Here is a 27,870-nt window from a genome sequence, read left to right as displayed (position 1 = left end):
GTTTTAAGAGGTCAGCCTGACATATGATGTTAAGGGGACAGACTAGGAACATGTGGCACTTTATCTGCAGATAATGCAGCTGACCTGGTTGCTGAGGATCCTGGGTGCATCTCCAAGGTCAATTTCAGAATGAAGGTGGCCCACAGTTGCTGCTATGGCCTAGCTGTCTCTGTGTAAGGGACAGAACAATTCCAAGTCTGGGAGAAAAGCTGTGGAATTAGTGTGTAATCTGTGTAGAACCCTTCACCAGTCGCATAGATGCTACTATTCCACCTTGGCAGAAAGGACTCTGGGACCCAGAGTTGGGAGCTAATTTGCTTAAGGCTGTATGATAAGATGAGCTAGGATGGGACCCTACCTGGCCAGGTTCTCTAGGGGTCTGCTGGCTGGGTGTGAACCAATTAAACTTGAGATGGCAACTTCTCTGTCAGCTACTTACAGGCTCAGACTGGCTTGACTGCTTCTCCTCCCAGGTCCTGACTGCACAGTGTTTAAGTCAAATCACAAAACTCTCCAAAACAAATTAAATCCACCCTAATTTCAAAAACAGGAGCAAAAGGATGATCCACAGCCTCTTTCCCTAGGAGAAGGGATGGAGACCCAATAGGCCCCAAACACGTCTGCCCTCCCATCCCCTGAGAGCAGAAGCCTCTCCGCCCTTTCTTCCCTGACATTTGAATGGTATAACCGGAGGAAAGTACTTTCCAGGCCATCCATTCTGAACTGTGAGTCCTTTTGTGTCCTGTCTTAAGGACCTGCTGCCCTTCTGTGAAACACATCCTGCCCTGGTATAAGAAGGACAGAGGAATGTTACAAGCTCAAGGACCTGCTGTTTCACAAATGTCACAAATGACATTTGTTGCTCTGTCCCGTTCTGTGTCCACTGCACCCGGGAAAAACACATGGTGGGGTGAACTGGTTCCCAAGAAGTCATCTTGCAGATAAGATGGATGTGCTTTTTTATTTTTAAATTCAAGTGCAAAACAATCTCACGCCTCTCAGTGGGTCACAAAACAGAAAGGCACGGGGGTGGGGGCAGGGGGTGTTGTTAAAAACATCATAATTTTAAAAACTGTTCAGCTAAAAAATAATTGAAAGCAGAAGCCATAAAATGGTTGTGTGAACCGAAGCCATTATTTTCTAAGTACTGAACAGATCACTTACCAGCAGGTTGGTGGCCACCACCTTCCTGAATCAGCATCAAGCATGACGGCATCCACATTAAGACACCAACATCTCTTCCTGTGTCTAGTCCTTTGAGTCCTCCTTCTGCCTAACTTCCCTGCCAGTGCCCTTCTCTCTCCCAGCCCAATGCTGGATGTCCCTCACTCATGACCTGCCAAAACTCAACGTGCCAGGATGTACGTCTGTCTGTACTGCGATGACTTTGTCCTTCTTCATCAACTACTCATGGCACACTATGTAGACAGCCTGTCTCTGCTGGCCACATGCAGTTCTGAGACACTGTTTTTCTATCCACGGCCTTCAAGATTGTACACAGAAGGTGTTTAATAAATGCTGGTTGAAGAAATGACACTATTGTCTTGGACCCTTTTTCGTGATGTATCTGGCACGGAGCCATTTGTTTCCTTCCCTTCTCTGTGGTTCTTCCCTCACCTGGAAGGCCCTGTACCCCTCAGAGTAGTTACAGTGACGCCAATTCCCCATGAATGGCACCACCATTTCCCACTCAGAGGCTACTTGTCTTAGTTGGAATTACTATTGCTGAGACGAAACGCCATAACCAATAAGCAAGTTTGGGAGGAAACAGTTTATTTGGCTTCCATTTCCATATTGTAGTCCATTTATAGAAGCCAGAACAGGAACGTAAGCAGGTCAGGAACTTGGAGGCAGGAGGCATAGCTATAAGAGTGCTGCTTATTGGCCTGCTCCTTGTGGCTTGCTTAGCCTGCTTTCTTATAAAATCCAGGGCCACCAGCCTAGGGATGGCACCATTCACAATGAGCTGGGCCCTCCCCCATTAATCATGAATTAAGAAAATGGCCTAGGTATTTTTCTCATTTGAGGTTTTCCTTTTAGATAACTCTAGACTGTGTCAAGTTGACATAAAACTATTCAGCACAAATGACCCTTTGTCAAGTTGACACATCAGTATTAAGCTACAACCTTCCCTTTTCTTGTTCATTCCCAAGATTAGACATTAATAAAGATTTTACAATATAAACACTTTATAAAAAGTCCCACAGCCTTACAAATTCAAACACTTTTTAAAAGTTGTCTCTTTAAAAATATCCTCTTTTAAAATCCAAATTCTTTGTAAAAAAAAGAAAAAAGAAAAAAAAGAAACCCAAAATATCCTCTCTCTCTCTCTCTCTCTCTCTCTCTCTCTCTCTCACACACACACACACACACACACACACACACACACACACACACACACAGCAACACCCCACTCCTGGTACTAACTTGTCTTAGTTAGGATTACTATTGCTACAATAAAACACTATTATAAAAGTATCCAGAGCATTGCTTTTGCTTATTCTCAATGCAACCATACCAAGTCAAGTCTCTCGTTTAAAGTCTCTCAACTGGGAGCTCCCATAACATCAAAAATAAAGTAGTTTCTTTAAAGTAGAGGAAGAACCAAGGCACAGTCACAATCTGAACACAGCAAAACTAAACTCCAGCAGTATAAATTCATTGTCAACTATCTGGGATTCACTCATGATCTTCTGGGCACTTCCAAGGTGCTTGGGCCACTTCTCCAGCTCTGCCCTCTGCAGTACACATGCCTTGTCTTTTAGGAGCTGGCTGGTTCCCCTCCACGGCTGCTTCTGTTCTCGGTGGTCCTCCACAGCACTGATAACTGGAAAACTTCTGTGGTCCTTTACTGCAACTGGGCTGTACTTTCACCAACAGCCTGTCCCTGGGACTCGCTTTAGGGACTCCAGCCCTGTCACACAGTGCTGAGCCTTAGCTGCTCTCCCTTTGTGCCTTAAAAACCAGTACCACCTGGGTGACTTTTACACTACCAAGTTCAGCTGCCAGCATGAGGCACATCTTGGCTGCCTCTGGAACACAGGTTCTGTGTGCTGACCCTGAGAAAACACTTCCCCAGAAGATCTCACCTCAACAATGCTGGTCTCTTCTAATCGTTGCTAATTTCTTAGCTCCAGGTAACCAGTATCAATTGTCCCAGTAGCACAAAGGTTTCACTCCAATGGTGTTGATTGGTCTATTGCTAGTTGTGGCCAACTCTTTAGCTCCAGCTGACCAGATTGACAGAATCTTAATTCAAAATAGCAAATGATCCTGATAGAATCTTTAGACTTCCCTGTGAAATTTAAGCCAGGCCTACATCTTCTGCACTGCTCTCAACATTCTTATCTTTCAAGCTCCTAAAGAACATACCACTGGGCTCTCAGCACTCAATGGTCTTTCTAGCCCAAAGTTCCAAAGTCCTCCTAAAGACATGGTCAGGCCCGTCACAGCAATACCCCACTCCTGGTACCAACTTGTCTTAGTTAGGATTACTATTGCTACAATAAAACACTATTATAAAAGTATCCAGAGCATTGCTCTTGCTTATTCTCAATGCAACCATACCAAGTCATACGTCCCCATTCCAGGACAAGGCTCTGCTAACTTCATTTCTACACCCCACTCCCCAGTGCTGGCAGCCTGGAAAGCCCCAGGGCCCCTTTCCCTCTGAGGCTGTGGCATTCCGCTTCTTTGTAGATTCCCTCAACACTGTTCATCACCTCTTGTTCCTAGTCCAGAGCCTGAGGGGGCTCTGATAACCCTGTATAGTCCCAGCTTCCATCAATTTGCCCCTCAGCCCCACCACAGTTATGACTATCACCCAGCAAAACAGAGGATCCTTTAAAAAGCCCAAGTAAACTCTAGATTCAAATTAAAATGGGCATGAGAAGGTCACTGGATCTGGGGCCAGGGTGTCGTGTTATACCAGGATGGGTCTTCCACAAACTATATTCATCAGCAACAACTTCTCATTTCAGGCTGAGATGGAAAAGAGAAACATAAGCCAGAATTGTCTACCTACTAACATTATTCTGAGCTGGATTCCTCAGTAGCCCCTGGAGGGGAGTTGGTGAATGGGAGGGCAGGTCTCCCCACCTTGACCTTTTCATAGGATTCAATTCAGTGCTCAAAATTTCTTTCCTTCCATACTCCCAGTTCGTCAGCCTCTATAATACTGAATAAGGTTGTGTGAGTACAGTAATTAAACTGCATTAAGTACAACTGGCTCCAGCACATTTTGGAACTACACACTTGCCTGGTAAGTATGAGCCCACGTGGTAGGAGCAGCAGGGTGTGGGCAGAGGGCTCAGCTTGCTGCCTTCCCATTTCTGTGCCCGGCACAGAGCTGGCACAGAGCCTTGGCTTGGGAATGCTCGCTGAGTGGAACATGCCACAGCCCAGCTTGTCCCTCCCTGGAACTCCTACTGCAGACCCAGGCTGGTGACCCAGCCTTCCACATCTTGCTTTCATTCACCCGGCATCATGAGAGCAACATGTTTTAGCTCAGACCCAGAGTGCTAGGATATTCCTGGGCAAGCGGACAGGGACCAGAACAAGCAGGGGCTGGCCCTTGCTAGTCTGTATGTCAGCACAGTGGAGATAAGGTAAGGTATTGGAACAAGGGCACTTGAGATCTGGTTCCCAGGTCTTCTCCCTCCTTGTGGTCCAAATTAATATTTTGATAGCTAACACAGCAGGGGGTCGGATTGGGACAGTGAACAAGACAAGTGTGCTGGCCAGATTTATGTCAACTTGGCATACACTAGGGTTATTTTAGAAGAAGGAACTTCAGCTGAGAAAATGCCCCCACCAGATGGCCTGTGGATATTGATAATTGATGTGGAAGGGCCCAGCTGGCAGTGGGTGATCATACCCCAGGGCTGGTGGTTCTGGGTGCTATAAGAAAGCAGGCTGAGCAAGCTCTGGGGAGCAAGCCAGCAAGCAGCACTCCTCCATGGTCTCTGCTTTAGTTCCTGCTTCCAGATTTCTTCCCTGACCTCCCTATATGATGGGCTGTGATCAGGACTTATGGTGGAATACACCCCTTCCTCCCCATGGTGCTTTTGGTTGTGGTGCTTTAACACCAATCAAAATCCTTGCTGCGAAATTCTAACTAAGAAATATAACAAGAATGACTCGGAATGCCCCCACTGGATGTCTTATAGGTGAGATGCTCAAAGCAGGAGCCATAGTGGAATATTCTCGTCTTTGGAGAAGGTAACTGAAGGCCAGATGAAGAGCAATCTATGTGGTAATAAACTATTGAAAAAAATAAAGCTCAGTGCAAACCAGGAGCAGACTGAGAGGGAAGCATGTTGCTCCCCTATCCATGGACCTGAACTGGAATAGGGTAGGGATGAGAAGCCAGGCCACAGACAGAAGTGCCCCAGGAGCTGAGTCTAGGGACACATCAGGGAGATTGAGCTAGGTGCCGGGCTTCTAAGCAAGAGAGCAAATAGGATAAACTATTTTTTCGGGCTTGCAACCAATTCAGTAATAGGGCTGACCTCCTTCGGATGCTGAAAGTGTGTGCGAGCCCTTCAGACTTCTAATAATACCACAAGAAGAGGCGAGCAACAAACACATTTGCTGTCCTGATTACAGCAGAGCCAGCGCGGTGGGAGGTGTTCATCACCCAATTGTCCATTTGGCTTGAAGACGGAGTAGGCGTACCTCAGGATCCATCTCTTGCCCAACTCAAAGAGGAAGATGGACACAGAGGCTCTCCACTGCTCAACTGGCTATGGAAGGCACTGTGGGACTTGCCACTAAATCCTATCAGTTCGTTTTCAAAGAAGGACTGAAAAGTGATTTCAAAGTCCTTAGCTGCGATTAATTAACTTTTCATATCACAAACTTCACAGGGCACCTACCATATGCCAGGAGCTGGAGGGTAAGGTGCATCCCTGCCCAGCGGCTCATCTGTGTTCATAGTAGGCAGAAAGGCCGATGCCAGAAGATCACACACAACCTAGGCTGGCAGGAGCTGGCACAAGAGGGCTGTGGCCCAGCCAGTTTGAGGGAGAGAGGCCAGGAGGAAGTAAAGGGTGCTCTGAGTTCTGAAGGATGAGTAGGACTTCGGCAGATAAGTAAGAGACGTGGTGTTGGTGAAACCTGGGAAAGTAAGTGGCTCTAGGGCATGCTGGGATGATGGTTAGAGGGCAGGCACAGTATGAAGGTAGGGAGAGGTTGGTCTAGTTTGCCAAGGTTAGAGTTGATCCTGGGGCAGTGGCTGGTGAGCCATTTTCTAAGGGTGTGGTCAATCCTCTGGTCATTACCTGAGGCTCCGCTGAGCAGCTGGGTCTCTCCTGGGACGCCTTGAAGCCAAGGCAGCTTAAGAGCCTCATTAGCAGGCATGACTCCAGCCACCAGCTACACCTGCCTTCTCTCCCATGAAGCCCTCTCTGAGGCCACAGCTTTGTACAATTGCATTCTAATTTCAAGAAGTGATAAACATATGCCCATGTTTCCATTTACAAGTTTTTGATTATCAGCCTGGCATCGCAGCTGCAAATTACCCGTTTTCTATTATAATTATTTTTACTTCTTTAGAAGGAGGAGGAGGAAAGCATTTTTAAATTACTAAAGTGCTTGAACCACAGAGGGAGGGAAGATACAAGCACAGCCTCATCCTTTTGCCCAGGGCAATAAAATACCAAGAGTTCAAAAAAATGCCAGGCGAGCTGTGGGCTGCGTTGGAACGGCCTTCCGGAGGGCCTCATCTGCTCACGGAGATCTCTATCTTAAATCTGGTCGAGACTGCAGTGAGCCAAGGGCTTGGCTGGTGGCAGGAACTGCAACTCTAAGAACAGCTCCTAAGAAGCTTCCCTGCCCTAAGTGACAAGCAAGCCCTCCCCCTGACTGCTGGGTACCCTAGTTCATGTGTTTTCTGCCTCTCGGGGGGACATTTTAAAGACGACAATGTTTGTAATTCAGATGCACACTCACAGCTCCCATGCTTGGCCATGCTGTGATTGGAACCACCCTGTTGACTGGTGTTGGGGCCTCTTCCCAACAGGTCTGGGGCAGGGCCATATGTGTGTCGGGGGGAGGGGTTTGTGCCTGGGGATGGGGTGGGCAAGCCTTGGTAATGGGTAGGAAGCAACGAGTTCAGGTCACTCGCTGAAAGTGAAAAGATCGTACCACAGGTCATTGCAGACCTGTTGACATCTTAATGACCCATTTAATTAGCACGTGACATTAACTGGAGGGTAGACGGGAATGAGTGTTCTGAAGATGGCTGGTTTTGAAAGTGCAGCTCTGAGAAACTAGGTGAGGCTGTTCCTGGGATGGCTGGCTCACGAGGAAGCTGTCACTGCCCACCCCATCCTGGTCCCTAAGATCTGTGTGCACCTACTCGGTCCTGAAAGATGGAGCTGGGTAGGGCGCATAGGGTCCTTGGTCCAGGGTGTGCTCTATTAGGGATGCAGGAAAAGGCAGTTACTCACATGGCAACAAGGGTAAAACAGCCATTAAACAAAGATGGCAGCAACAGTTAGACCATGTGTTATCTAAGAGGTACTTTTGATGGTTTTGAACTTGTTCTGTGCCTGGACCTGCGCTGCCCTGCGTACTGTCTTCACTCTGTGCTAATACCACACAGATGGGAACTAAGAGGCTGAAGGCCTGGTTCAAAGATGCATTCCTGCAGAGCATGTGCAGCTCTTGTGGGCCTGAGGGACCACTCACTCTGGCTGTCTCTGGAGGGGATAGGAGCCCTGAAGAGCCCAGACTGCCCACCCCAGCCCCCACCACTTCGGTATTCGTGATAGGCACATTCGTTTTTGTCAGAAATAATAGATGTAATCAGCACGTTAACAATCCTTTAGACATCAATCATAAATTCTTTCCTCAGGAGCACCTCAGGCTTTGCAAATGTAAGGGTGGTAAAAGCAGGCAAGAGCTTTCTGAAGTTGGATCCCAGGATGAGTCTCCTCCAAGGGCAGAGACAGGGGCCTCTGAGGCTTCCCTCAGGGATGTGTCATGGGAAGGGAACTGTGGCCAGTTGGAAGCATGAGTCACCAGGGGTATCACACAGGAGTCTGCAGTGTAGAAGGATGTTGTGGGAGTCCGACACGGAGGGCTGTGACACAGGATGGGTCTTTGGAGTGTCCTGTGGGAGGTGTTGTGAAGATGGTATGGAGAGAGGGCAGGTGATAAGAGATACATGCTCCTGTGGACCAGATGTTGTGCACGACAATAGGATACATTGTGAGAGCGCTGTGGGGATGGAGGAGAATCTAACAAGCCTGAGTCTGGCTATATATGGCAGACGTGGTAGGTGTGCTGGGGGTATGAGTATGCTATGGTTCACTGAGGCTGTACTGAGGTGTGCTGTGGTAAGATGTGGGTGTGCCGTGGTGTGCTGTGCTATGCTGTGCTGTGCTGTGGTGTGCTGTGCTGTGCTGTGGTGTTCTGTGGTGTGCTGTGCTGTGCTGTGGTGTGCTGTGCTGTGCTGTGCTGTGCTATGGTGTGGTGTGGTGTGCTGTGCTGTGCTGTGCTGTGCTGTGCTGTGCTGTGCTGTGCTGTGCTGTGCTGTGCTGTGGATGCCTGCTGAGGATGGGCTGGATTTGCTGGAGGCGAGGAAGCTGCTAGGGTAGAGCATAGTCCCTGGACAGTCTTATACTGTAAGCTCCCAACTGTGCCTGAGGCCATTCTTTCCTTCGGTCCTAATCCCCAGGGGAGTAAGCATACGCCCTAATATTGCTCGCCTTGACGTACCCTGGGTTTAGGAGCGGCAGGGGGATAGTCCCACTGTGACAAAGCCCGAGTGTTGTGTGGCTCACATCTGACATGGCTCCTTCTCTGCCCCTTCTCCAGGGTTGGCTCTCCAGGTGACCTTCCCTGGGAATCCCCAGGGACTCAGCACAGGTGACAGAAGGAAATACCTTGGTAGTCTCCTCTACAGAGAAACCCAGCAGGAGGAAGCCTAGACTCAGGGTTGCCCTACCCCCACCATATGACAGCTCTTCATGAATGACCCTGCCCTCTACTCCAGGCTCAGCCTAGGTCTCTGGCCTACCTAACACCTGCACAGCCATCGTTAGCATGACTAATTGAGAGGCATGTGGGTGAAGGACTTGTTTTGAGTGTATGTGTCAATTTCCTCAAACCGGATGACAAAAGATTTTCAAACATGCAGCGAAGTTCAAAGACTTATCAAGAGAACACCTGCCTGCCCACGTCCCAAAGTGCACAATTCTTAGTTTATTACAAATTTGCCTCCTGTCCATCCTTTGATCCAGCTCACTTCTTTGACACTTAACAACGTTAGATGCTGACAACGGTGCTCCCAGCCCTGCAACCTGTATTCTCACCAGCTACTCTCCCTCTGCTATCTTTCTCACATACCATAGCATGCAGGAATCTGGGAGACCCCATTCTACAAATGTGGACGAATACGGCCATATCAGTTCAGCCCTGTACCGATGTACTAATGTTCTGATACAAAGCACCCTTCACCCCACAGACCCCATGTCTACCCCACTCAATCTCACCGCCCCCACCAAGAAGCCACTGCGACTGCTTTCCCATCATGCATTTGTCCTTTAGAACCTTAAGCAGAAGCAGACTTGCACACACAGTCCCATTTGTCTGATTTCACTCAGCACGATCCACAGGATGGCTTGAATCCACAGTTTTTTTGTTTTTTGTTTTTTGTTTTTTTTTTGTTTTTGTTTTTGTTTTTTATTGCTGAATGCTATCCCATTATTTGGCTATACAATATTATGCTCTTACTGGGCAATTCTCTTTTAAAATAAACAGTAAAGGCTTTGACCCTTGGGAGGCCATTCTGAAACACGGTCATTCTTACTTGTCTAGTCTGAGGCAGGCCAGGTGTCTGTCGGCACAGCTCTTCCAGAATGAAGAACACAAATAGTGTTTGTCACACCTTTGTGAGAGAAAGGGGATGGAGAAGCACAGCTCTAGAGCAGGGACTCCTAAGAATGATGAGATGACCTCACATGCCAACAGCCAGTTTATTGGTACTGACAGTTATCTTCCATGTATGACCTGTAACAAGGGGGAAAAAATCACAAGGTATGGTATGAGTGTCTAAGGTGCAGATTTGTGGACCTGAGGTGTGGATGTCTGAAGTGCAGGTAGCACTCTGTAAGGCAATCACTGTCAATGTCTGCTGCACAACAGAAACCCAGGGGAGTCCTAACACTGGCCTTGCCCGGGTCCTGCATCAGGAGTCTTTCGTATCTCAAACCAAGTGCATTCAGCTAACAATGGCTATTAAAAGCTCCCGAGGGATGCTGGTGCACAACCTTCATGGAAATTGCACGTTAGGAAGCAGCAGCTTCTGAAGTCCAGCCGCATCAGCATCTGCTGGGCACTTGTTCGGAATGTGAATCCAAGGTCCCATTCCAAATGCACTCAGCCAGGACTAAGGGCTGGGGTCCAGCAGTCCGGAGCTTCACCAAGCCCTCTGGTAATTCCAATGGTTGGCACTGCAAGTCAATGCTCAAGTGGTTGGTGGGATAAGCCCTAACTGCCATCTCTTTCTCACACCCCAAACCACTATCCCCATTGCTGTAGCTGCAGGCCAGCCAAGATGGGCCAGCTCTGTCTAACCCTAACCTTCTTCTCCCTGGCATAGGGAGGATGGGCAGGTGTCAGCTGAGCAGCTGGTAGCCAATTACCACCGGATGGCATCCTAAGGTCCACTGTGTCTTAACTACAGTTAACCTGCAAACCAGTTAATCAGCCCTCAGGAAATCGAGGGTTGACCATAATCTTATATTCACCATGATTTTTGATTAGCAGTGACCTCCTTCCACTCCATTACCCTTGTTAATGGAGAATTGACTATGCAGTTAAAGTGAATGTCTCTTCCACTAACAGAGCTGTACCAGATTCATTTTACAGTCCCTTACCAGCTCAAAAAGTGGGCCACATCTGTGGATATATGGGTCTGAACAATTCATCTCCCCAAGAACTTAGGGAGTCACCACCGAGGCTGCCGGGTATGTATTCCTTTGCCAATGACTTAAAAGTAAAGGAAGGAATTCCACTGAAGGCTAACGGGGAATTCAGAGAGCTAAACAAATGCTTGTGGAAGCCTAGCCTTTTGGTTAGCAAAGATCTCTCTATTCAAAGATGCCTGTGCAGGTTTTTGATTTATTTGGTAGAGTCCTTGGCTCTGTTGTTAGCTTACAGTTAGAGAAGATAACAAAAGTGGAACACTTGCAGGGCCGCGCCTCTTCCCGCTGGCTATTTTGATAAGGGAAAACACAAATAAGAAGCAGCTACCAGGAGATGGGGGAATCTGATTATCGGTTCCAGGGCTACGTCTGAAAAATGAACTTTCGTGTAAAACCGATAGGATCACAGGCTCTCCCCTCCCAAAACAGAAGGTACAAGGGGATCCGAGATGACAAACACAGTGTCTGTTAACAGTGCACACCCTGGGAAGCCGCCTGACAAACTATGATGCTAGTTCCTTTCTAATAACAGAGCATCACAGGAACTCATGCTGCTGTAGAGGAGAAAGGAGCTGGCCCCTCCTGGAAGGACAGTGACCTGACAACAAAGCACCAATGGCTTTTCCTTTATTAAGATTAGGGCTGACTGGAAACTGCTCACCACTCGACTGGGTACCTGGGAGACCTGGAACTGAGTTCCTCAGGTGTCTCACTTCCCCCTAGCCTATTCTCTCAGGCCGAGTCCTACCTCTGCTCCCAGCCACCAGCCAAGCACAGTCCCTCGAGGTACATCTTCCACTGCAGCAAAGTGACTTATTTGTGTCTTTTCCCTAGATTATGGGGCTGTGTTTACGTTGGACTGGGTACATAGTAAGGGACAGAAAATGGCCTTTACAATGTCCTACTATGAAAAATTAAACTCTAAAACCAGCCATAGGTAGCTGGTGACCCCAGTATGACCTTGAACATTTTGTCTGAACTCTTGGAGTCTCTGACCAGGCCTTTTAATGGGGGAAAAAGGACCTGCTTCGGAACACTGCCACAACGGTTAAGTGAGACAGCAAGCATCACTGGCACTAGCGGATACCAATGAGTACCTGGGCCTCCCTCCCATTCATATCGGCATCAAAGCCCAGGGCACAACTACACACCCACCTCGTGTGTGAGCCCTTCCATCTGACCTGGCTCGGACAGGGGATCCCGGCTCACCCTTCTTTCTCCGGCTAGAACTTTGAAGGCTTTTGTCCCAGAAACTATGGAGACTTGAGGGCCCCTGTCTGTCTCTTCTACTCCTCCAAGCACACTTGGTGTACACAGATACAGCGCAAGTCTTTGTGTTTCCTCCCCACCCTCAGCTTAGAGGGAAGGAAGGACTAAGCTTTCTTTGCACAATCAAAAGGAAATCAGAAAATCAGGAGAGAGAGCCATCGGGGCCAGAAGGTTTGTTTGTTGAGAGTTCTGAGGTCAAGGTAGAAAAGACTCCTTTCCTTGTGAGGGGTTTTAAGAAAGACCTTCTGATCACACAAATTTCCTAACAGACACAAAAGCTGAAAAATAAACACAAGAATCCTTTCCTGACCTGCATCTTCCCACCCTGGTCTGCAATTCAGGCACTTTCTAGCTTGCATTAAAGTTTTGAAACACCATGGGCCATGTGCCTCCCTGTGTATGGAATGCCACTGCCTCGGTCTGACCAGCCCTTTATCATTCTGGAATTTCCAACAATCAAAATGGCTGAAGATGTCCACACCTAAAACAAACAAAAACAAAACAAAACAAAACAAACCCTTGGTCCAGGACTAGATCCATGAGCCCGGCAGGACGAATCAGAGTTCCTTTTTCATCTGGAAACTGCACAAAAGTTTCTTAAGAAGCCAGGAGCCGCCATGTTCGAACCACAGAGAATAAAGCTTCTGTAGGAACTGAAAGGCAGGGAGGGTAAGAGTCTTGTGTCCTCTGAGCACCTAGAGCCAGCCTTGCCTGAGGTTCAGGGAGGAGTAATAGCCCCATGCCTGCTTCCGCTTACTCTAGCTTATGTGAAGGTTTTACTTCTGACAACAGAGACTCCTGCCCGTCCATCGCTTTTCCAGAGAGCATTAGAAGGCAATGAGCACAGCTGTCAATCTTCCTTGTGGTTATTAGAGTCTGCTCCCCTCACTTAACAAAAACAAGGCATGATTCTTTATGAATACATTTCCTAACAGAAACAACACATGCATGTGATTTAAACACACTCCCTCAAGAAGCAGAAAATCTCCATTTTGCTGGGTTTTTAGAGGACAGCAATGCATCAATATTTTAGGTCTTCCGTTTCCACTGTCAGCTACCACAAAGCCCGGTGCGGAGCTATTTTGAACTAGACAAGCTGCCAGGGAGGCATCTGGATTGACAAAGGAGGCCGTCTGCATCAACACTGATCTTAGAGCTTGAGCTGCCTCTACCCCGTGCATGGGAACCAACCAGTTTCAGGAACAAACAAGGAAGGCGCCACCCAGGCCCTCAGTGTTACCTGTTACTATGAGACACTGAAAACACAGTGAGAGGAGAACAGGCCGGAGTCGCTGTCTTTGTTAGGGTTTCTGTTGCTGGGATAGAACACCATAAAGGCGATTTGGTGATAACGGGTCTACTTCAATTACACTTCCACATCACAGTCCATTCTAGAAGGAAGTGGGGCAGGAATCCAGAGGGAGGAGGGCCACCTATTGGCTTGCTCAACATAGCTTGCTTAGCCTGCTTTTTATAGCAGTCAGGACCACCAGACTAAGAGTGATACCACCCACAGAAAGTCGGGCCTCCCCATATCAATCACCAATTATGAAAATGTACCACAGGCTTGCCCACAGGGTGACCTGGTGGTGGCATTTTTTTCAATTGATGCTCCCTCTTCTACAATAACTCTAGCTGTTGTCAAGTTGACATAAAACTAGGCAGCATGGTCACCCAGTCACCTGTATCCAGTTAACCCCACGCTCCTCCTTGCCTGGGCCTCCTCTGTTGAGGCTACCATCCAGGCCCTGTGGGCAGCATGAACAGGGACTAAGGTGGACATATTCCATGACCTGTGGGAGGCCATGTCCAGTGAGTGGAGACACAGTGTTATGGTTAGCGTTCACCGTCAACAGGAGTAGATTTAGAATATTACAGAAGCACACCTCTGGGCTTGTTAACAATGGGGTTTCTAGAAGATGTAACTGAGGAGGGAGGATCTACTGGTGGGAGGGAGGTCCACATGAATGAAAAGGACAAGTAAACTGGTCACAGCAGTCATCTCTGCTTCTATCCTGTGCCTGGCCACTTCTCTCTCCTGCCTCCACCCCTCTCTGCCACCCTGGACTATACTCCTTCAGACTATGGGCCTAAGTAAACTGTCTCTCGTTTACGCCTCTTTCTTTTGGTACCTGGTGATAGGGCAGTAGGAAAAGTAATAATCACAAGGCTCACACATCCAATGGGCACAGATGCTCAGTGGGAGCTGTGAAGATGATATTCACGTCCAGGAAGCTTCCGGACTTATGCCGCCCTCTGGAAAGAGGGCATATAAGTTATTCACTGCAGTGTTATCTGCAGTAACAAAGGCCTAGAAGAAGCGCAGAATCCACCCACAGGAAACTGATTAAATAAGCTAAGGTAGAATGCTATTCATTATAGAATAGAGTGCATCTGTAATTGAAGGGGGGATGGGGAGAGAGAGCCTCAGCATACTGATAAGATAATCCATCTCAGATAAACTGTTAGATGAGAAAAAAAGCAAAGCACTTAGTTACAAAGTGATATATGGGAACACAGACTCCAAAAGGATTTAGAGATAACAGTGATCTTCTATGGGGAGGTAGGGTAGGAGAACATTTTTATTATATTTGTTTGTGTGTTTCTTTTTATTTTTGAAGATATATTTTCAAGTCTCTCTCTTTCTCTCTCTCTCTCTCTCTCTCTCTCTCTCTCTCTCTCTCTCTCTCTGTGTGTGTGTGTGTGTGTGTGTGTGTGTGTGTGTGTGCAGGTGCCTGTTCATGCCAGAAGAGGGCATCAGATAACCTGGATCTGAAATTACAGGGTAGTTACAGGCTGTTCAACATCAGCGCATGGCTTAAGGGATCAACTGTTGCTGGAAGACACTGGGGAGAATGTCTGTAAGGCCCGCAATATGAAGGCCACCAGTGACCTAGAGCAGATCTTTTGCCCTGAACCTGGACATTCAGTCTCTCCGTGCACCCCCATCAATGCTAATCCATATGAGACAGAAGCACATAATATTAGGGCTGACCGATTAATCTTTTGGACAAGAAGAGAAGCAAAGGAGGAAAAATAAAGATGTTCATGAGAGAAGAAAACTGAAGGGATATGAATAATAGCAAATGCAATAAATATCTCTGAGACACAAAGGAAAATGTGGAAACAGAAACCGACCAAAGCAGCTGCCTCTTGAATTCATTACATTTATATAAACACACACACAGACCCACAAACACACACAGACCCCCATACAAACACACATACAGACCCCCATACAAACACACACAGAGACCCACAAACACATGAAGACCCTCCCACAGAGACCCACCCCCCCACACAGACCCCCATACAAACACACACACAGACCCCACATACACACACAGACCCCCACACACAGACCCACACACAAACACACATACACAGACCCACACACACACAGACCCCCCCACAGACCCACACACAAACACATATAAACAGACCCACACACACACAGACCCACATACAAACACACACAGAGACCCACAAACACATGAAGACCCTCCCACAGAGACCTACCCCCCCACATACATACACACACACACACAGACCCACATACAAACACACACACGCAGACCCCACACACACAGACCCCCCACACACACAGACCCCCCCCACAGACCCACACACAAACACACATACACAGACCCACACACACACAGACCCACATACAAACACACACAGAGACCCACATACACACACACAGACTCCCCCACACAGACCCCCCACACATACACAGACCCCCCCACAGACTCACATACAAACACACATACACAGATCCACACACAAACACACATACACAGACACACACACACAGACACACACACACACACAGACCCACATCTCCCAGCCACACCTATACTTTATATCGATAAATTCGCAATCACATACACGTTATACAAGTGTGTGTGCAGTAACTATTTGTTAAATCATTTTACTTTTTGAGACTATATTTCTATCATTTTTCCTTCCCCTTCTTCCTTGAAACCATCCTCCCATAAACCCCTTTAACTCCTTTTCAAATTCAGAGCCTCTTTTTTAATTAATTGCTGATACACACACACATATTCCTATACCCATAAACGCATGGTTAGCTGTTATGTGTTTTCAGGTCAGTCCTGCAGTAACTATCTTAACCAGCAGTCAGTATGGGGTCAGAGCAGAGCAGGGAGCGTCCACGGGCTGGAGCCTGCGAGCCACTTATGATTTACTAAGTGGCTGCTGGAGGCCCCTGCAGAGCAGGGTTTGGGCCCTAGCATCAGTCAGTGCTGTCTGTGTGTGCACGGGGCATAGCAACGGGGCACAGAAGAGAGTATTTGTCATCTCAGCCTCTGTGGAATGCACCCCAGAACACAATTTAAAGGGAAATGGCTTCATTTTTCTAAAATGGTGGAATCTTGGAATCTTACTATATAAATGCTAAAGTACCTGTAACCCAGAGCATATGAACTTGGGTCACTCCATGAGGCCTTTGTTGTGGTCATAAATAGTCCAGCAGTCTTGTAGCAGTCCTAGGATCTTTATTATGCCCCAAATTGCCACTGGTATTCCTCCTCCGTTTAGGAAAATAGAACAGATGGGATGGTTAAGGACACACAACTACCTGACATATTAAGTCAAAATGTCAGACCAACCATAGTCCATACCTCAATTGCACACAGCCATTTGGCAATAAAGAGCTGACTAACTCGTTAATTGGAGATGGAGTGTTTCCATAGGAAGGCAGTGACTACAAATCATTTATCAGGGCACCAGAAGCCGTAACTACAGAAATTCCCTGACACCCTGGCATCAGCACCAGTGTAGTAAATCCAGTAAGTAGTAAAACATGGCATGGGAGATTTAACCGTGAGTTGATACAAACGAGGTTAAATGTTTTCTCCCAGTGAATTCTTCTTCCGAATGCATCTGAACGGACTAGAGATACAGCAAGAGTAATCAACAGACGGGGGAAACGCTGTCACGAACCAGATAAATCCGATTACACCATCGGGCTTTCGTTTGAAGTGGCGGTTCTCAAACTGTACGGCTGCGTGACACTGGCATCCTGCCTCTTAAATCAATACTGGGACTCCAGCCCCATCCACTGGGAAAAGGTCATATTCTTAAGACTGTCTTCTCACACGTCTTGTGTTGGCTACTGCTCAACACAGTCTTCAGTCTGGTGTGACTGGCTGTGACTTAGTGTGGAACGATGAACTGAGTCATCTGCAGCCTCATACACGGATGATGCTTGTGGTGTTAACCCTCGTAGCAGACAGTGCCTGTGACGTGTCCTTGGCGTTAGGCTTTGCCATTCTGGGACAAGCTGGCTTGACTTCCAACCACCAGGATCTGTGGCTCCCTGTACAGGTGCTTTGCCTGGTGCCTAGAATCCACCCATTAACTCACCCCTAAGAAATGATGCTTAACCTGTGACTGACAGGACTGCTGTGTGCTCAGTCACTGACCCTCCGGAGAGATAATCTTTAGTCTCTGGTTAAATTCTAGTTGCCCAGGTTGAGCTCCTGTTTGACAGAGCAGATCGTTGGTTCACTCCCCTGCTTCCTGTTAGTACTTCCTGGACTCTCTCCCCAATAAAGCACTCAGACTAAAATCCATATCTCAAATAAAGACAAAGGGTAACTTCCTGAGGTCCAGCTGTTTGAACACACTTCACTCGGGGCATATGGATGGCTCTGCACTGTACTTTGGCCAGCCACAGGCAAAAGCATGTGCATACATGGAAGATTGTAGAACATGGCATTCAGTTCCTGCCCTGTGCATCAAAACCTGCACAATCCGACAGAATTGTACAGGAGTAGCCCAGTACTACTGCTGAATACTTGTGTGTGTGTGTGTGTGTGTGTGTGTGTGAGTGTGTGTGTGTGTACATGTGTGTGTACATGTGTGTGTATGTGTGTGTTTGTGTGTGTGTGGTGTGTGTGTGTGTACATGTGTGTGTATGTGTGTGTGTGTTTGTGTGTGTGGTGTGTGTGTGTACATGTGTGTGTATGTGTGTGTGTGTTTGTGTGTGTGGTGTGTGTGTGTGTACATGTGTGTGTATGTGTGTGTGTTTGTGTGTGTGGTGTGTGTGTGTACATGTGTGTGTATGTGTGTGTGTGTTTGTGTGTGTGTGTGGTGTGTGTGTACATGTGTGTGTATGTGTGTGTGTGGTGTGTGTGTGTATGTACGTGTGTGTGTACTTGTGTGTGTGTGTGTGTGTGTGTGTGTGTATGAGCATTTGCATACATCCTGGGGAAAGAGGGTACTGAAATGTCACCGAGATGTTCTCAAAAGTTACAAACCTAAATCAACCCAACCCTAACCAACCCCTCCCAGCCACTGGATACCGGGGTAGGCATTAACCCTTTTTTTCCCCTCGAAACCCCTCTAAGTCCATGCGGCTGGGGAAAGCTTACCCACAGGACATTCATTCAGGGGACCCAGAATATGACCATGAACTATAGACACTGAGGTGGAAAGTCAAGCCTGCTTCAGAAGTAGTTGAGCTGGATATGGTGGCATACACTTCTAATCCCAGCACTCAAGTGCCCGAGGCAGGAGGATCATCACAAGTTCAAGACTATTACACACAGCACGTTACAGGCCAGCTATGGCTACAGAGTGAGACCTTCGCTCAGACAAATGATGGCAGCTGATTGGAAGATTTGATTCAGGATAAAGCCACAACTGAGTGCAAACTGCAGGAACGAATACCATTTAACTTGCCTCATCTACAACGGCCTCTATGGGTTCATGTTTTGCATGTTAGTCTCCAGCTGATGGTGTGTTTAAGGGGGGTCTGCAATGTTTAGGAGGTGGGGCCTGGTGAGCAGAAGGAAACAATCAAAACTGGGCCTTTGGGGGTTATACATGATCTCTGCTTTCTTCCTGTCCCTCAGCTTCCTGACCCAGCCTGATGTGAGCATCTCCTGTAATCCACTCCACTCACCATGAGCTGTGCCACTATTTCTTCCTCACTAGAATGGTCAGAGTGGTCTTTCTCCCTTAAGTTGTTTCCGTCAGCTAATGTGTTCAGAATGGCGCGAAAGTAGGTAGTACAGAGCACTGAGGACAGTGAACGTCTGAGACCTCACTAGCCTGTGGGTCCCAGGCCTGTGGGTTCACAGGCCTCAGGAGCTGGTTTATGCTTGGAGAGTCAGTGAGGTGAAGTACTAAAATGCTGTATGCAGAGGGGACCGAGTCATTCTGATGGGAACTCAAAGCCCCCAATACTGATGGAAATATGAACGGTGAAGACCAGGCCCATGAGTGTTCAAATGGAGTTATGGACTCTATTGGGAACTGGAGCAGAAGCCATTTGTGTTATAGTCTGGGAAGAAGCGAATTTCTATATTCTGCCCATGTCCAGAAAATCTGAGTGAGGATGAATTTAAAAGTAATATAGACTAGGGGGCTGGAAAATTGGCTCGATGAATAAGAGCACTTGCGGCTGCTGCAGAGGACCCAAACTTGAGTCCCCGAATCCACATGGCAGCTCATAGCTGCCTGTAACCCTAACCCCAGGGGATCTGACACCCTCTTCTGACCTCCACAGGCACTAAGCAGGCAAAACACCCACAGACACAAACTAGTAACTTTTAGCAAGGTTTTAAAAAGTAATAGGTTGATTAATCTGGCAGAGGAAACTTCAAGGCCGGCATGGTAGCATTTAGGCTTTGGTGTGGCTACTGCTGAAGACTGGGATCACTTTGAAAGCCCCGCAGTTTGGCTAGGACTGAGACCCACAAAACAGCAAGTCATAGTCAAACCTTCCCTCCCTGACGTTGTTCTTGTCGGATCCTGTGGTCACAGTGGAGTAAAAGCAGCTAACAGAAATGATGCAGCAATACAGAAGATACGAAGTCGTGGAAAGAGACCCACTGTCTCTCTGCTCACCAGCTACCCTAAGATGTCCTCCCAGACCATCTTTCTGAACTTAACCAGTCTGATGGGTTTCTGCTCTCTCTGTGGGTGGGGGCTGGGCCCCACGCTTCAGTACTTCATACAACTCTGCCAGTGTGGTATCCTGTAATTTTACCAGCTCCCTACACAGTTCATTCAGACCATGCCCAGGTTTTCACTGTCACGAGTGAGGAGGGGTTGGGAGTCATCAGACTGAGGTTCTTTCCACTTTTCAGATCATTGTTGTAAGGCAGAATCCCAGGAGCTGAGACGTAGTCACATGTCGGTGACGGCTGAAAAGGGGCAGCCCCTCTCCTTCTATCATCTACAGCTCTTCCAATTCTTAACAAGGTGTGTAGTGGGGCGCAGACAGCAGCATCCTTTTTCTCCCACACACAGAAAAGCAGTAAGACAAAAATGGCCAATAATAGCTTCATAAAAGAGGCCAAATGGGGAATTAGAAACTAAACAGGTTTGGCTACTAAATTTAGGCTTCTGGTGACAAACACCTACCTCTGATCTTTAAAATCAACACTGAGAAGTCCATACAATTTATAGCTAGACTCCTGCTTACTAGTTCAGGTACGGGGTACTTGATCCTAACGGGCACCCGCTCATCAGACTCGCAGCCTTCTGCAGCCTTCTCTCAGTCATCGGCCTGCCTCTTACAACAGCGATGTCTCTCCCATCTGCCCCTCCCTTAGCTCAGATGCAGGCTGTTTGCACAGCATCCTCAGGAGCAAACTCCCTGGCCAATGGCAGGGTGCAGATGGCAGGGTGCTGATGGCTGTGGTGGGACACAATTAGGCTGAACTGTTTGTCAGCCTTGTCCCACATCCTGCCATCTCCAGGCCACTAAGATCGGGACAAGCACAGTCACTCTCTACTGCAAAAAGTTCCACCCTCCTTGCACTTGGCCCTGTGTTGGCATTTTGGTTTTTTACAAGAACAGGGTTGGGGTTCGTGTGTGTGTGTGTGTGTGTGTGTGTGTGTGTGTGTGTGTGTGTGTGTGTTAGGGTGAGGAGTTGATGGAGGTGGAAGACAGGGGGAAGATTGGCTCTAATTTAAAAGCATCTTAGTAGCTCTAAAGAGTTCCAGGTTGACTGATGGACACATTTACTCCTCGCCACCCCTTTCATAAATATCTACCACTTAACATGCGGTTTCAGGAGGCATAAATACCTCCTGTGTGTCAGCCTTTATGGACGGGAGATTGCCAGAACTATTTCTTTGCTCCATGGCCATGAGCCACACAATTACAATCCTATTAAAGCTGTGCCCCGGGAATCCAGCCCTTCCTCACTGCCCTGTGTGGCAGTTAAACACTCCCTACCAGGAGGAGTCAGGGCCCTCCTGTGCCTCTTTGCTCTGGGTAAATGGGCAACTCAGCTCTCTAAATAAGGTTTCCACTTGTCAACATCCCTGGCCAAGCAAATTATGTTAGTCTAATGATATTCAGGCCTGGAAGATAATGTTTTCCAGAGGTATTCTGGTCACGACTTACCAGTTGAAGGCGGGAATGGTGTCCGCTCACAAGTGACTACTCTTAGGCCAGGCCAGACACCACCAGCTTAGCCAACTCACAGGGGTATAGATAAGGCCCACCCTGGGGGTCAGCAGCAGGTCCTGTTGTCCTTCCCTCCTCTGAGGTAACAGGCCATTGGCTACCATATAGTAACAACTAGGTGAACCCTTAGCCTGGTAGGCCTAGGCACAGGAGAAAACAAGGTCTCTGGGTACTCTGTCTCTCAGAAGGAAGAGAGCTCCAGCACCCACCTCACCAGACACACCCTTAGATGAGTTAGTGCCCACTTGCTGCTTTGACTCAGCTTGAGATGGACAGTAAGGATACCTGGGGTTTCTGAGGAGACAACAGGCAAGCAGGAACTATATAAACAGTAGCAGTGAGTACGAGGCCTATTCTTCTACTTGGAAGCTGGAGGCCCACCCTTAAGTGTACATTCTTAATAGGTTCACAAATCACTGCTCACCAGAATTTGTGCAAAAATGCCCTTTGGTAGTCTTCAAAGACGTGTCTACACAAGCCCTCAGTCAACTGTGTTTGCAGGGTCAACTGTATTTGCAGTGTCAAATGTGTTTGCAGGCCCACTTTCACATGCTATTTGGGACCTCTGGCTTCTCCTGCCTCGCAGAAAACCACCTTGGTGATCTGCTGCTGTGTGTCTGCTCATGAGCTCAACATCTATCTTTACTAACCCTGCCTCCAGTGTACAGGCTTCATGGGGGTCGACTGCCATTTCTGAGTCCCCAGTCAAATCCCTAAGACACTGGCTGAGGTATCTATGTAAGGAAAGGCTAGAAGGGGTTGGGCAATGGCCGGGTGCAGGGCTGGGACCCAGGAACATTTGGCCCCACAGCTGTGGAAGAGCCCCAGCCAGCAGAATTGACATGGGGACCTAGATGTCCCACCACTACAAAGAAGGGCTCATTTGCCACAGCTGAGCCTCTACGGCTCCCATGAATCAAGATTTCAGGGGTAGCTGTGGCCCGAGGCAGGGAGCAGGAAGAGTGGGCTTCCCTGGGCAAGAGGCCAGGCACAGAGATGGTACCCCTAGGTGGCAAGACCAGACAACTGTGACTTCCAGAAGGTGTGTTCAAGCCAGGCACATTTACCCTCAAGCCCAACACCTCAGGTTTCCTCACAGTGTGTTGCCACATCCACACTGGCCATGGAATGCCTGGCTACTCTAAGGCTGGGGATGCAGCTCGGCAGAAGAGCCCATGAGGTCATGGATTTAATCCCTGGCACCAAAGAGAAAACAGAAAGACACTTGTGTATGAGGGAAGGTGCAGTCACAGTAGCTAGTTAAACACCATCCCACTCTAACACATGGGGTGGGAGCTGCTGGCCTGAGGCCGGCCCTGTGAAATGGGATCCGTCCATCTTTACTAGGGAGCAATGATTAACGAGCACAGACAGACACTGGTCAGGACAAACCACTTTATTTAAGAGCTCTGACAGCCTGAAGTGGTTTAACATAGATGCATGGAAGATTTATCTAGATGATAAAACACCTGCACTCAAAAGGCACATAAATTATGATTTTTCAGGTTTTATTTTTCCTTTACGAGTAACATTATCCAGACTGAGCAGGTTATATTTATATATGTGTGTGTGTGTGTGTGTGTGTGTGTGTGTACATATATATACATATATATATGTACATATATATATGCATATGCAAGTAACAGTAATTATTGAAAAAAGAAGCCATGAATTTGAAAAGGAGTGAGGGGAGGGGGTCAGTGGGAGGGCTTAGAGGAGGAACAGGGAGAGATGATATAATTATAATCTCGAAAAGAAAAGAAAAACTATCCCAGAGTCAAATGTTTTAAGTAATAAGAGGAACACACATGTGGTTGACAGCCCCTCACACACGTGGCCTCGCTGTCTGAAGTGCTACCAGAAAGGGCTGATTTGAAACTGGGGTCACACATCTGTGACCTTCATGTTCCTTGTGGTGGTGGTGATCTGTGGAGGATTCATAAACATAATACAATTCCAATAGCTTCCACTGACGGAGGATTTTCCCACCCCCTCAGCTGTGTACTTATCTTGCTGTGAACTGGGTATGATTCCCATTTTGCAGATGCTAAGACATTGGTCATAGGCTGTGTTATCCATCAGGCTGCCTTCTGTATGAAAGGGTTTAGTCCTCTGCAAATGCTTAATCATGTTAGTCATTCTCCTCTGCTTTCTTACTCCTACATAAAACACATACACACACACACACACACACACACACACACACACACACACACACGCTTGAGCACACTTCAGAATGTTTGGGTTTATTTTCACTTGTTCATACACTCATCACTTTGTATATTTTGAGCATGGCTGCCTAGCACAGGGGTTACAATGCTCCCCAGCTCCCAAGCTACTTGGCGAATGAGCCCAGACTCAGACAATCATAACCACAATACTGTATGATAAAACAGAGTTCAGTTAGGGCAATAGTAGCCCCCTGCTGGGGACTCATCCACTCATGAGTTAAAGACAAGCCCTGAAGGCAATTTTAGATCTTTTGACTAGTTTCTCCATTTTGTTTTTTCTTCTTCTGTGTTTTTTCTGGCCCCTGTCTTCTCAGCCTTTTGACGGTGCGGCTGACTGTGGTCCACTATCATACAGAACATGCCTCTCATTTGGAGGCTGGTGCTTTTGGGAGGAAACCCTTGCCAGAGATAACTCACCCCCCCCCCACTAATCACCCTGCCCAGTTCCTCACCACCCCACCCACCCTCTCCACTCCATCAGTGTCTGCTGAGATAGGGAACGGGCAACACCAGGAGCATAGGAACTCCCTACATGGATATGTCTCCAAGTGTTCCGGGTACAGAGAGCCCAGTGGCCTCTAGAACAGACCCTATTATATTAGTTTATTTGGAAAAGGAAAGGGTAGGAAATCAGTATTCTCTGGAGCAGAACAATATGCTAAGAGCCTGCTAAGCCCATACAACCCTCACGACTCTGAGGATAAGTGATGTCTTCAGAGCAGTTACAAGGCTGGAAAGTCTCGGGTCTCTGGCCACGACATCGAAGCCTCCCTTCCCGTCTTGGTTAGCATACTGCCATGGCCCGAGAGGGGGAACAAAGGGGCTGGACCATGGCTGCTCTTTCTCCTTTCCTTCCAACATCCTGTAACAATACTCTTCTGACCACAATCCAGCAATGTGGGTTCTTCCCCTAAGTGTGTTTCCTCATCTCTGGCTTTCCTTTCTGTTCTCTTAAAGCAAATCCCAAATCTACATCAGTAGTGTTGACAAGACCACAGAAGACAACAGGATCATTCAAGGTGGAAAATATACCAAGTCTCTTTCTTCATTAATTGTTAATATACACACATATAAATATATATATATGATATATAATATATATGTATGCATATGTGTATATGTGTATGTCTATGTATGATACAAATATATACTATATAATACATGTATATATAATATATGTAATATATAATATGTACATGTATTATATTCATAGATAATACATACAACAATATTAACAACAATTAATAAGAGGCATGAACTTGAGAGAGCAAAAAGGGATAATGGGAGGGTTTGAGGAAGGCAATGGGGAGATGATGTAATTATAACCTTAAAAATATAGGAGAAATAATATAAATACACACGTGTAAATACCAAGCATCTGACAGGTGTTTCCTAAAGCACTCTCTCAAAGCTGTGCCAGTCTCAAGTTCTGAGGGGTCCCCAGCAAGGGACCAGCAGAGATGCTGTCTCTAGGGGATCTTCTGGGTGATTTTAGAGAGTGACACCAAGGGCTGAGAGCTGCCTGTGAAAGAGGAGAAGCTCTTGGGGCTGGCAGGATCAGGTGGAGCTTGCTAGGAAATGTGTACCTAGACCAGCAGTTCTCAAACTATGGGTCACAAGCTCTTTGGGGGGGGTCACATGGATATCCTGCACAGCAAATATTCAAATTAAATTCATAGCAGTAGCAAAATTACAGTTCAGAAGCAGCAGTGAAATGATTTTATGGTTGGAGGTCACAACATGAGGAATTATATTAAAGGGTTGCAACATTGAGAACCACTGACGTAAGTGGAAGCAAGGCAGCTTTCCTCACCAGGCTCGGGGTTTGCCTAGGCTCCAGGCGAGCCAGTCTTGTAGCTGGCTTCTCTGAACCCTCCATGTCAAGTGTTTAAAAAAAATGGTTGAACCAGTCCTCAACTTAGAGAACAGGATGTATCGTGAATTCACTCATCTGTCAGAGGGGAATGCACTAAGGAAGGAGAGGCAAGCTTGCTTTAGACAGACACCTTAAGTTCAGTCTTGAGGAGCCTAGATTCCTTGCAAGATACCTTCACCCCTGCTGTGCCTGCGGCTGTCCAAAACAGTTCTGGAAGCTCCTTCCACAAACCCATTTCCCAGTAGCACAAGAATCCCGTCTTAGAACAGTGGTTTAAGAAACTGCTGAAGTAAATGCCCTAACCAAAAGGAAGCCTTCATTTGTCTTGCGCCTCCAACAGTCTGTTAAGGACAGAAATCCAGTGAGGAGCTGAAGCAGAGGCCATGGAGAACCGCTGCTTCCTGGCTTGTTCCCCAGTGTTTGCCCAGCCTATTACAACTAAGGACCACCATTTGGGTCGGGGGCGTGGGAAAGGGTGTGGTGGAACTGCCCACTGTGGGCTGAGCCCTTTCTACATACATCAATAATCAGCCAGGTTAGTCTAAAGGAAGCACCAGTCTGATGGGGGCATTTAAAAACTCCAAGTTCCTTCTTTCCAGGTGACTCTCACTTGTTGATGGAAACTAACCAGGACAGGAACTCGCAGGCTCCAGCTCTCTGCAGGACCATCCTACTGAACCTCCTTCCCAAATCTTATTTTTCACCTTGGAATTCGGTCATTCACAGGGCAGCTTTAGCTCTAGGAGGTTTTTGCCGACGAGGAAGTTGATAAAACTTCTCCAGCACCCTGTGCTTTTATTTACTTATTTTAAGAATTATCTCCACAGCTCCTACTATCTCGAACTGTCATACTTTTAACGTGTGGTTTATCTCTGCTGGAGGTCTCCTCACTAGTCGGAGCTCCGCTGGGTGGCACGCTCCTCGTTATGACCAGTCGCTGGAAGCCAGTTAGGCCAATGGAAAGAGAACACCGGACAATACGCTGTAATTGTTTCACACTTACTTTTAACTGACTGTATACGTGCTGCAGGAGGGATCCGAACCCGGGTCAACCCGATCCTGTCCGTCAGAAACGTGACCGTGGGGCTAGCACGGTTCTGCGCTCCGCAGCCATCTGACGCCCGAGTGCGCGCGCACCCGAGTCGCCGCCTCCGAGTCACGGGGGCCTGGGAGGTACGTCGGACTCAGGGCCTCGTGGGCACCCACGCGGGCAGCAGTCAAGGCTGTTGGCTGTGCTTAACTGCGCGGCGCGGGGCTCCGCGGCGGCACGGGAGAAGCTCGGAGGTCCACCGGGACCGCGAATCTGCTGCTCGACCAGAGTGGAGAATCAGGTCACGGGCTAGACCGCCCCAACACTAACTAGCCTTGACCCAGGCTGGGGGCGGAGCCCAGAGTGAACTTGACCTTGAGCTCCCAGCTTCCCGCTGTGGGCGGAGCTCCTGGGTGTCCGAACCGAGCTTTGTCCCGCCCCTCACGGCGACCTAAGACCACGCCCAGTGCCCCCGCTCCCGCATTTCGGGTCCCGCGTAGGTTGTAATCCTTGGCCGTTCTGCTTTGTGGGTTTTTTTTTTTTTTTTGGTTTTGTATTCCGTTTGTTTCTTTGATCTAATTTTCACTCTCTCTTTTTAAAGTCTGAATTAAAAACTGTATCAGGCAATATATGAGCAGTTCTTAAAGTATAAAATAGCTACTTATAATGAAAGCAACGAGCCCCTCCTGCTCTGCTCCACCCACAGCCCTTTTTCCTCAGTCCCTTCCTTTGATGGTCACTTCTCGTCGCAAAAAAAAAAAAAATAATAAATAAATAAATAAATAAATAAATAAATAAAAAGGAAAAAGTTTAAAAAAAAAAAGCTTACATAGCGATTTCTTGATTTATCTATTGACTTCCTGCCGTGTTAGATGAGGATTTACTCTCTTCCAGCGCCCTCGCTTCCCTCTTCTGACACATTTACACCTCTATTCTCCAGCTCTGCCCTGGTGAGGATAAAGGTTGTGGGGGGATGGGGTTCTGAACCTGACACAGTTTGGAGGAGGGGGAAATGAGGGCTATTTTAGAAAGAAAATACAATTAGGCCTTTCTGGCGAGTATATTCATTCATACTA

General features: G+C 47.6%; 1 protein-coding gene across 9 annotated transcripts in view; it reads right to left on the bottom strand.

Annotated features, from left to right (window-relative positions):
- Nmnat3 (nicotinamide nucleotide adenylyltransferase 3) overlaps window positions 1-27,612 on the bottom strand; it is a 117,405-nt gene extending 89,793 nt beyond the window's left edge. For 4 of the 9 annotated variants that reach the window (XM_063265802.1, XM_063265805.1, XM_063265804.1 and 1 more), the window contains exon 1: window positions 26,768-27,612. Coding sequence is in view for 2 of the 9 variants with exons in the window: in XM_039081775.2 (XP_038937703.1) it covers window positions 12,721-12,743 (23 nt within the window). In the remaining 7 variants the exon portion in view is untranslated. Of the gene's footprint in view, window positions 1-9,817; window positions 10,018-12,720; window positions 12,857-26,767 lie in introns of all 9 variants that reach the window. The other 5 variants (XM_039081775.2, XM_039081772.2, NM_001395701.1 and 2 more) reach the window with 3 other exon arrangements.
- Window positions 27,613-27,870: the final 258 nt, after the last annotated feature.

The sequence above is a fragment of the Rattus norvegicus genome, chromosome 8 (assembly GCF_036323735.1).
Source record: "Rattus norvegicus strain BN/NHsdMcwi chromosome 8, GRCr8, whole genome shotgun sequence".
Lineage (NCBI taxonomy): Eukaryota > Metazoa > Chordata > Mammalia > Rodentia > Muridae > Rattus > Rattus norvegicus.
This window is presented reverse-complemented; position numbering and strand designations above follow the sequence as displayed.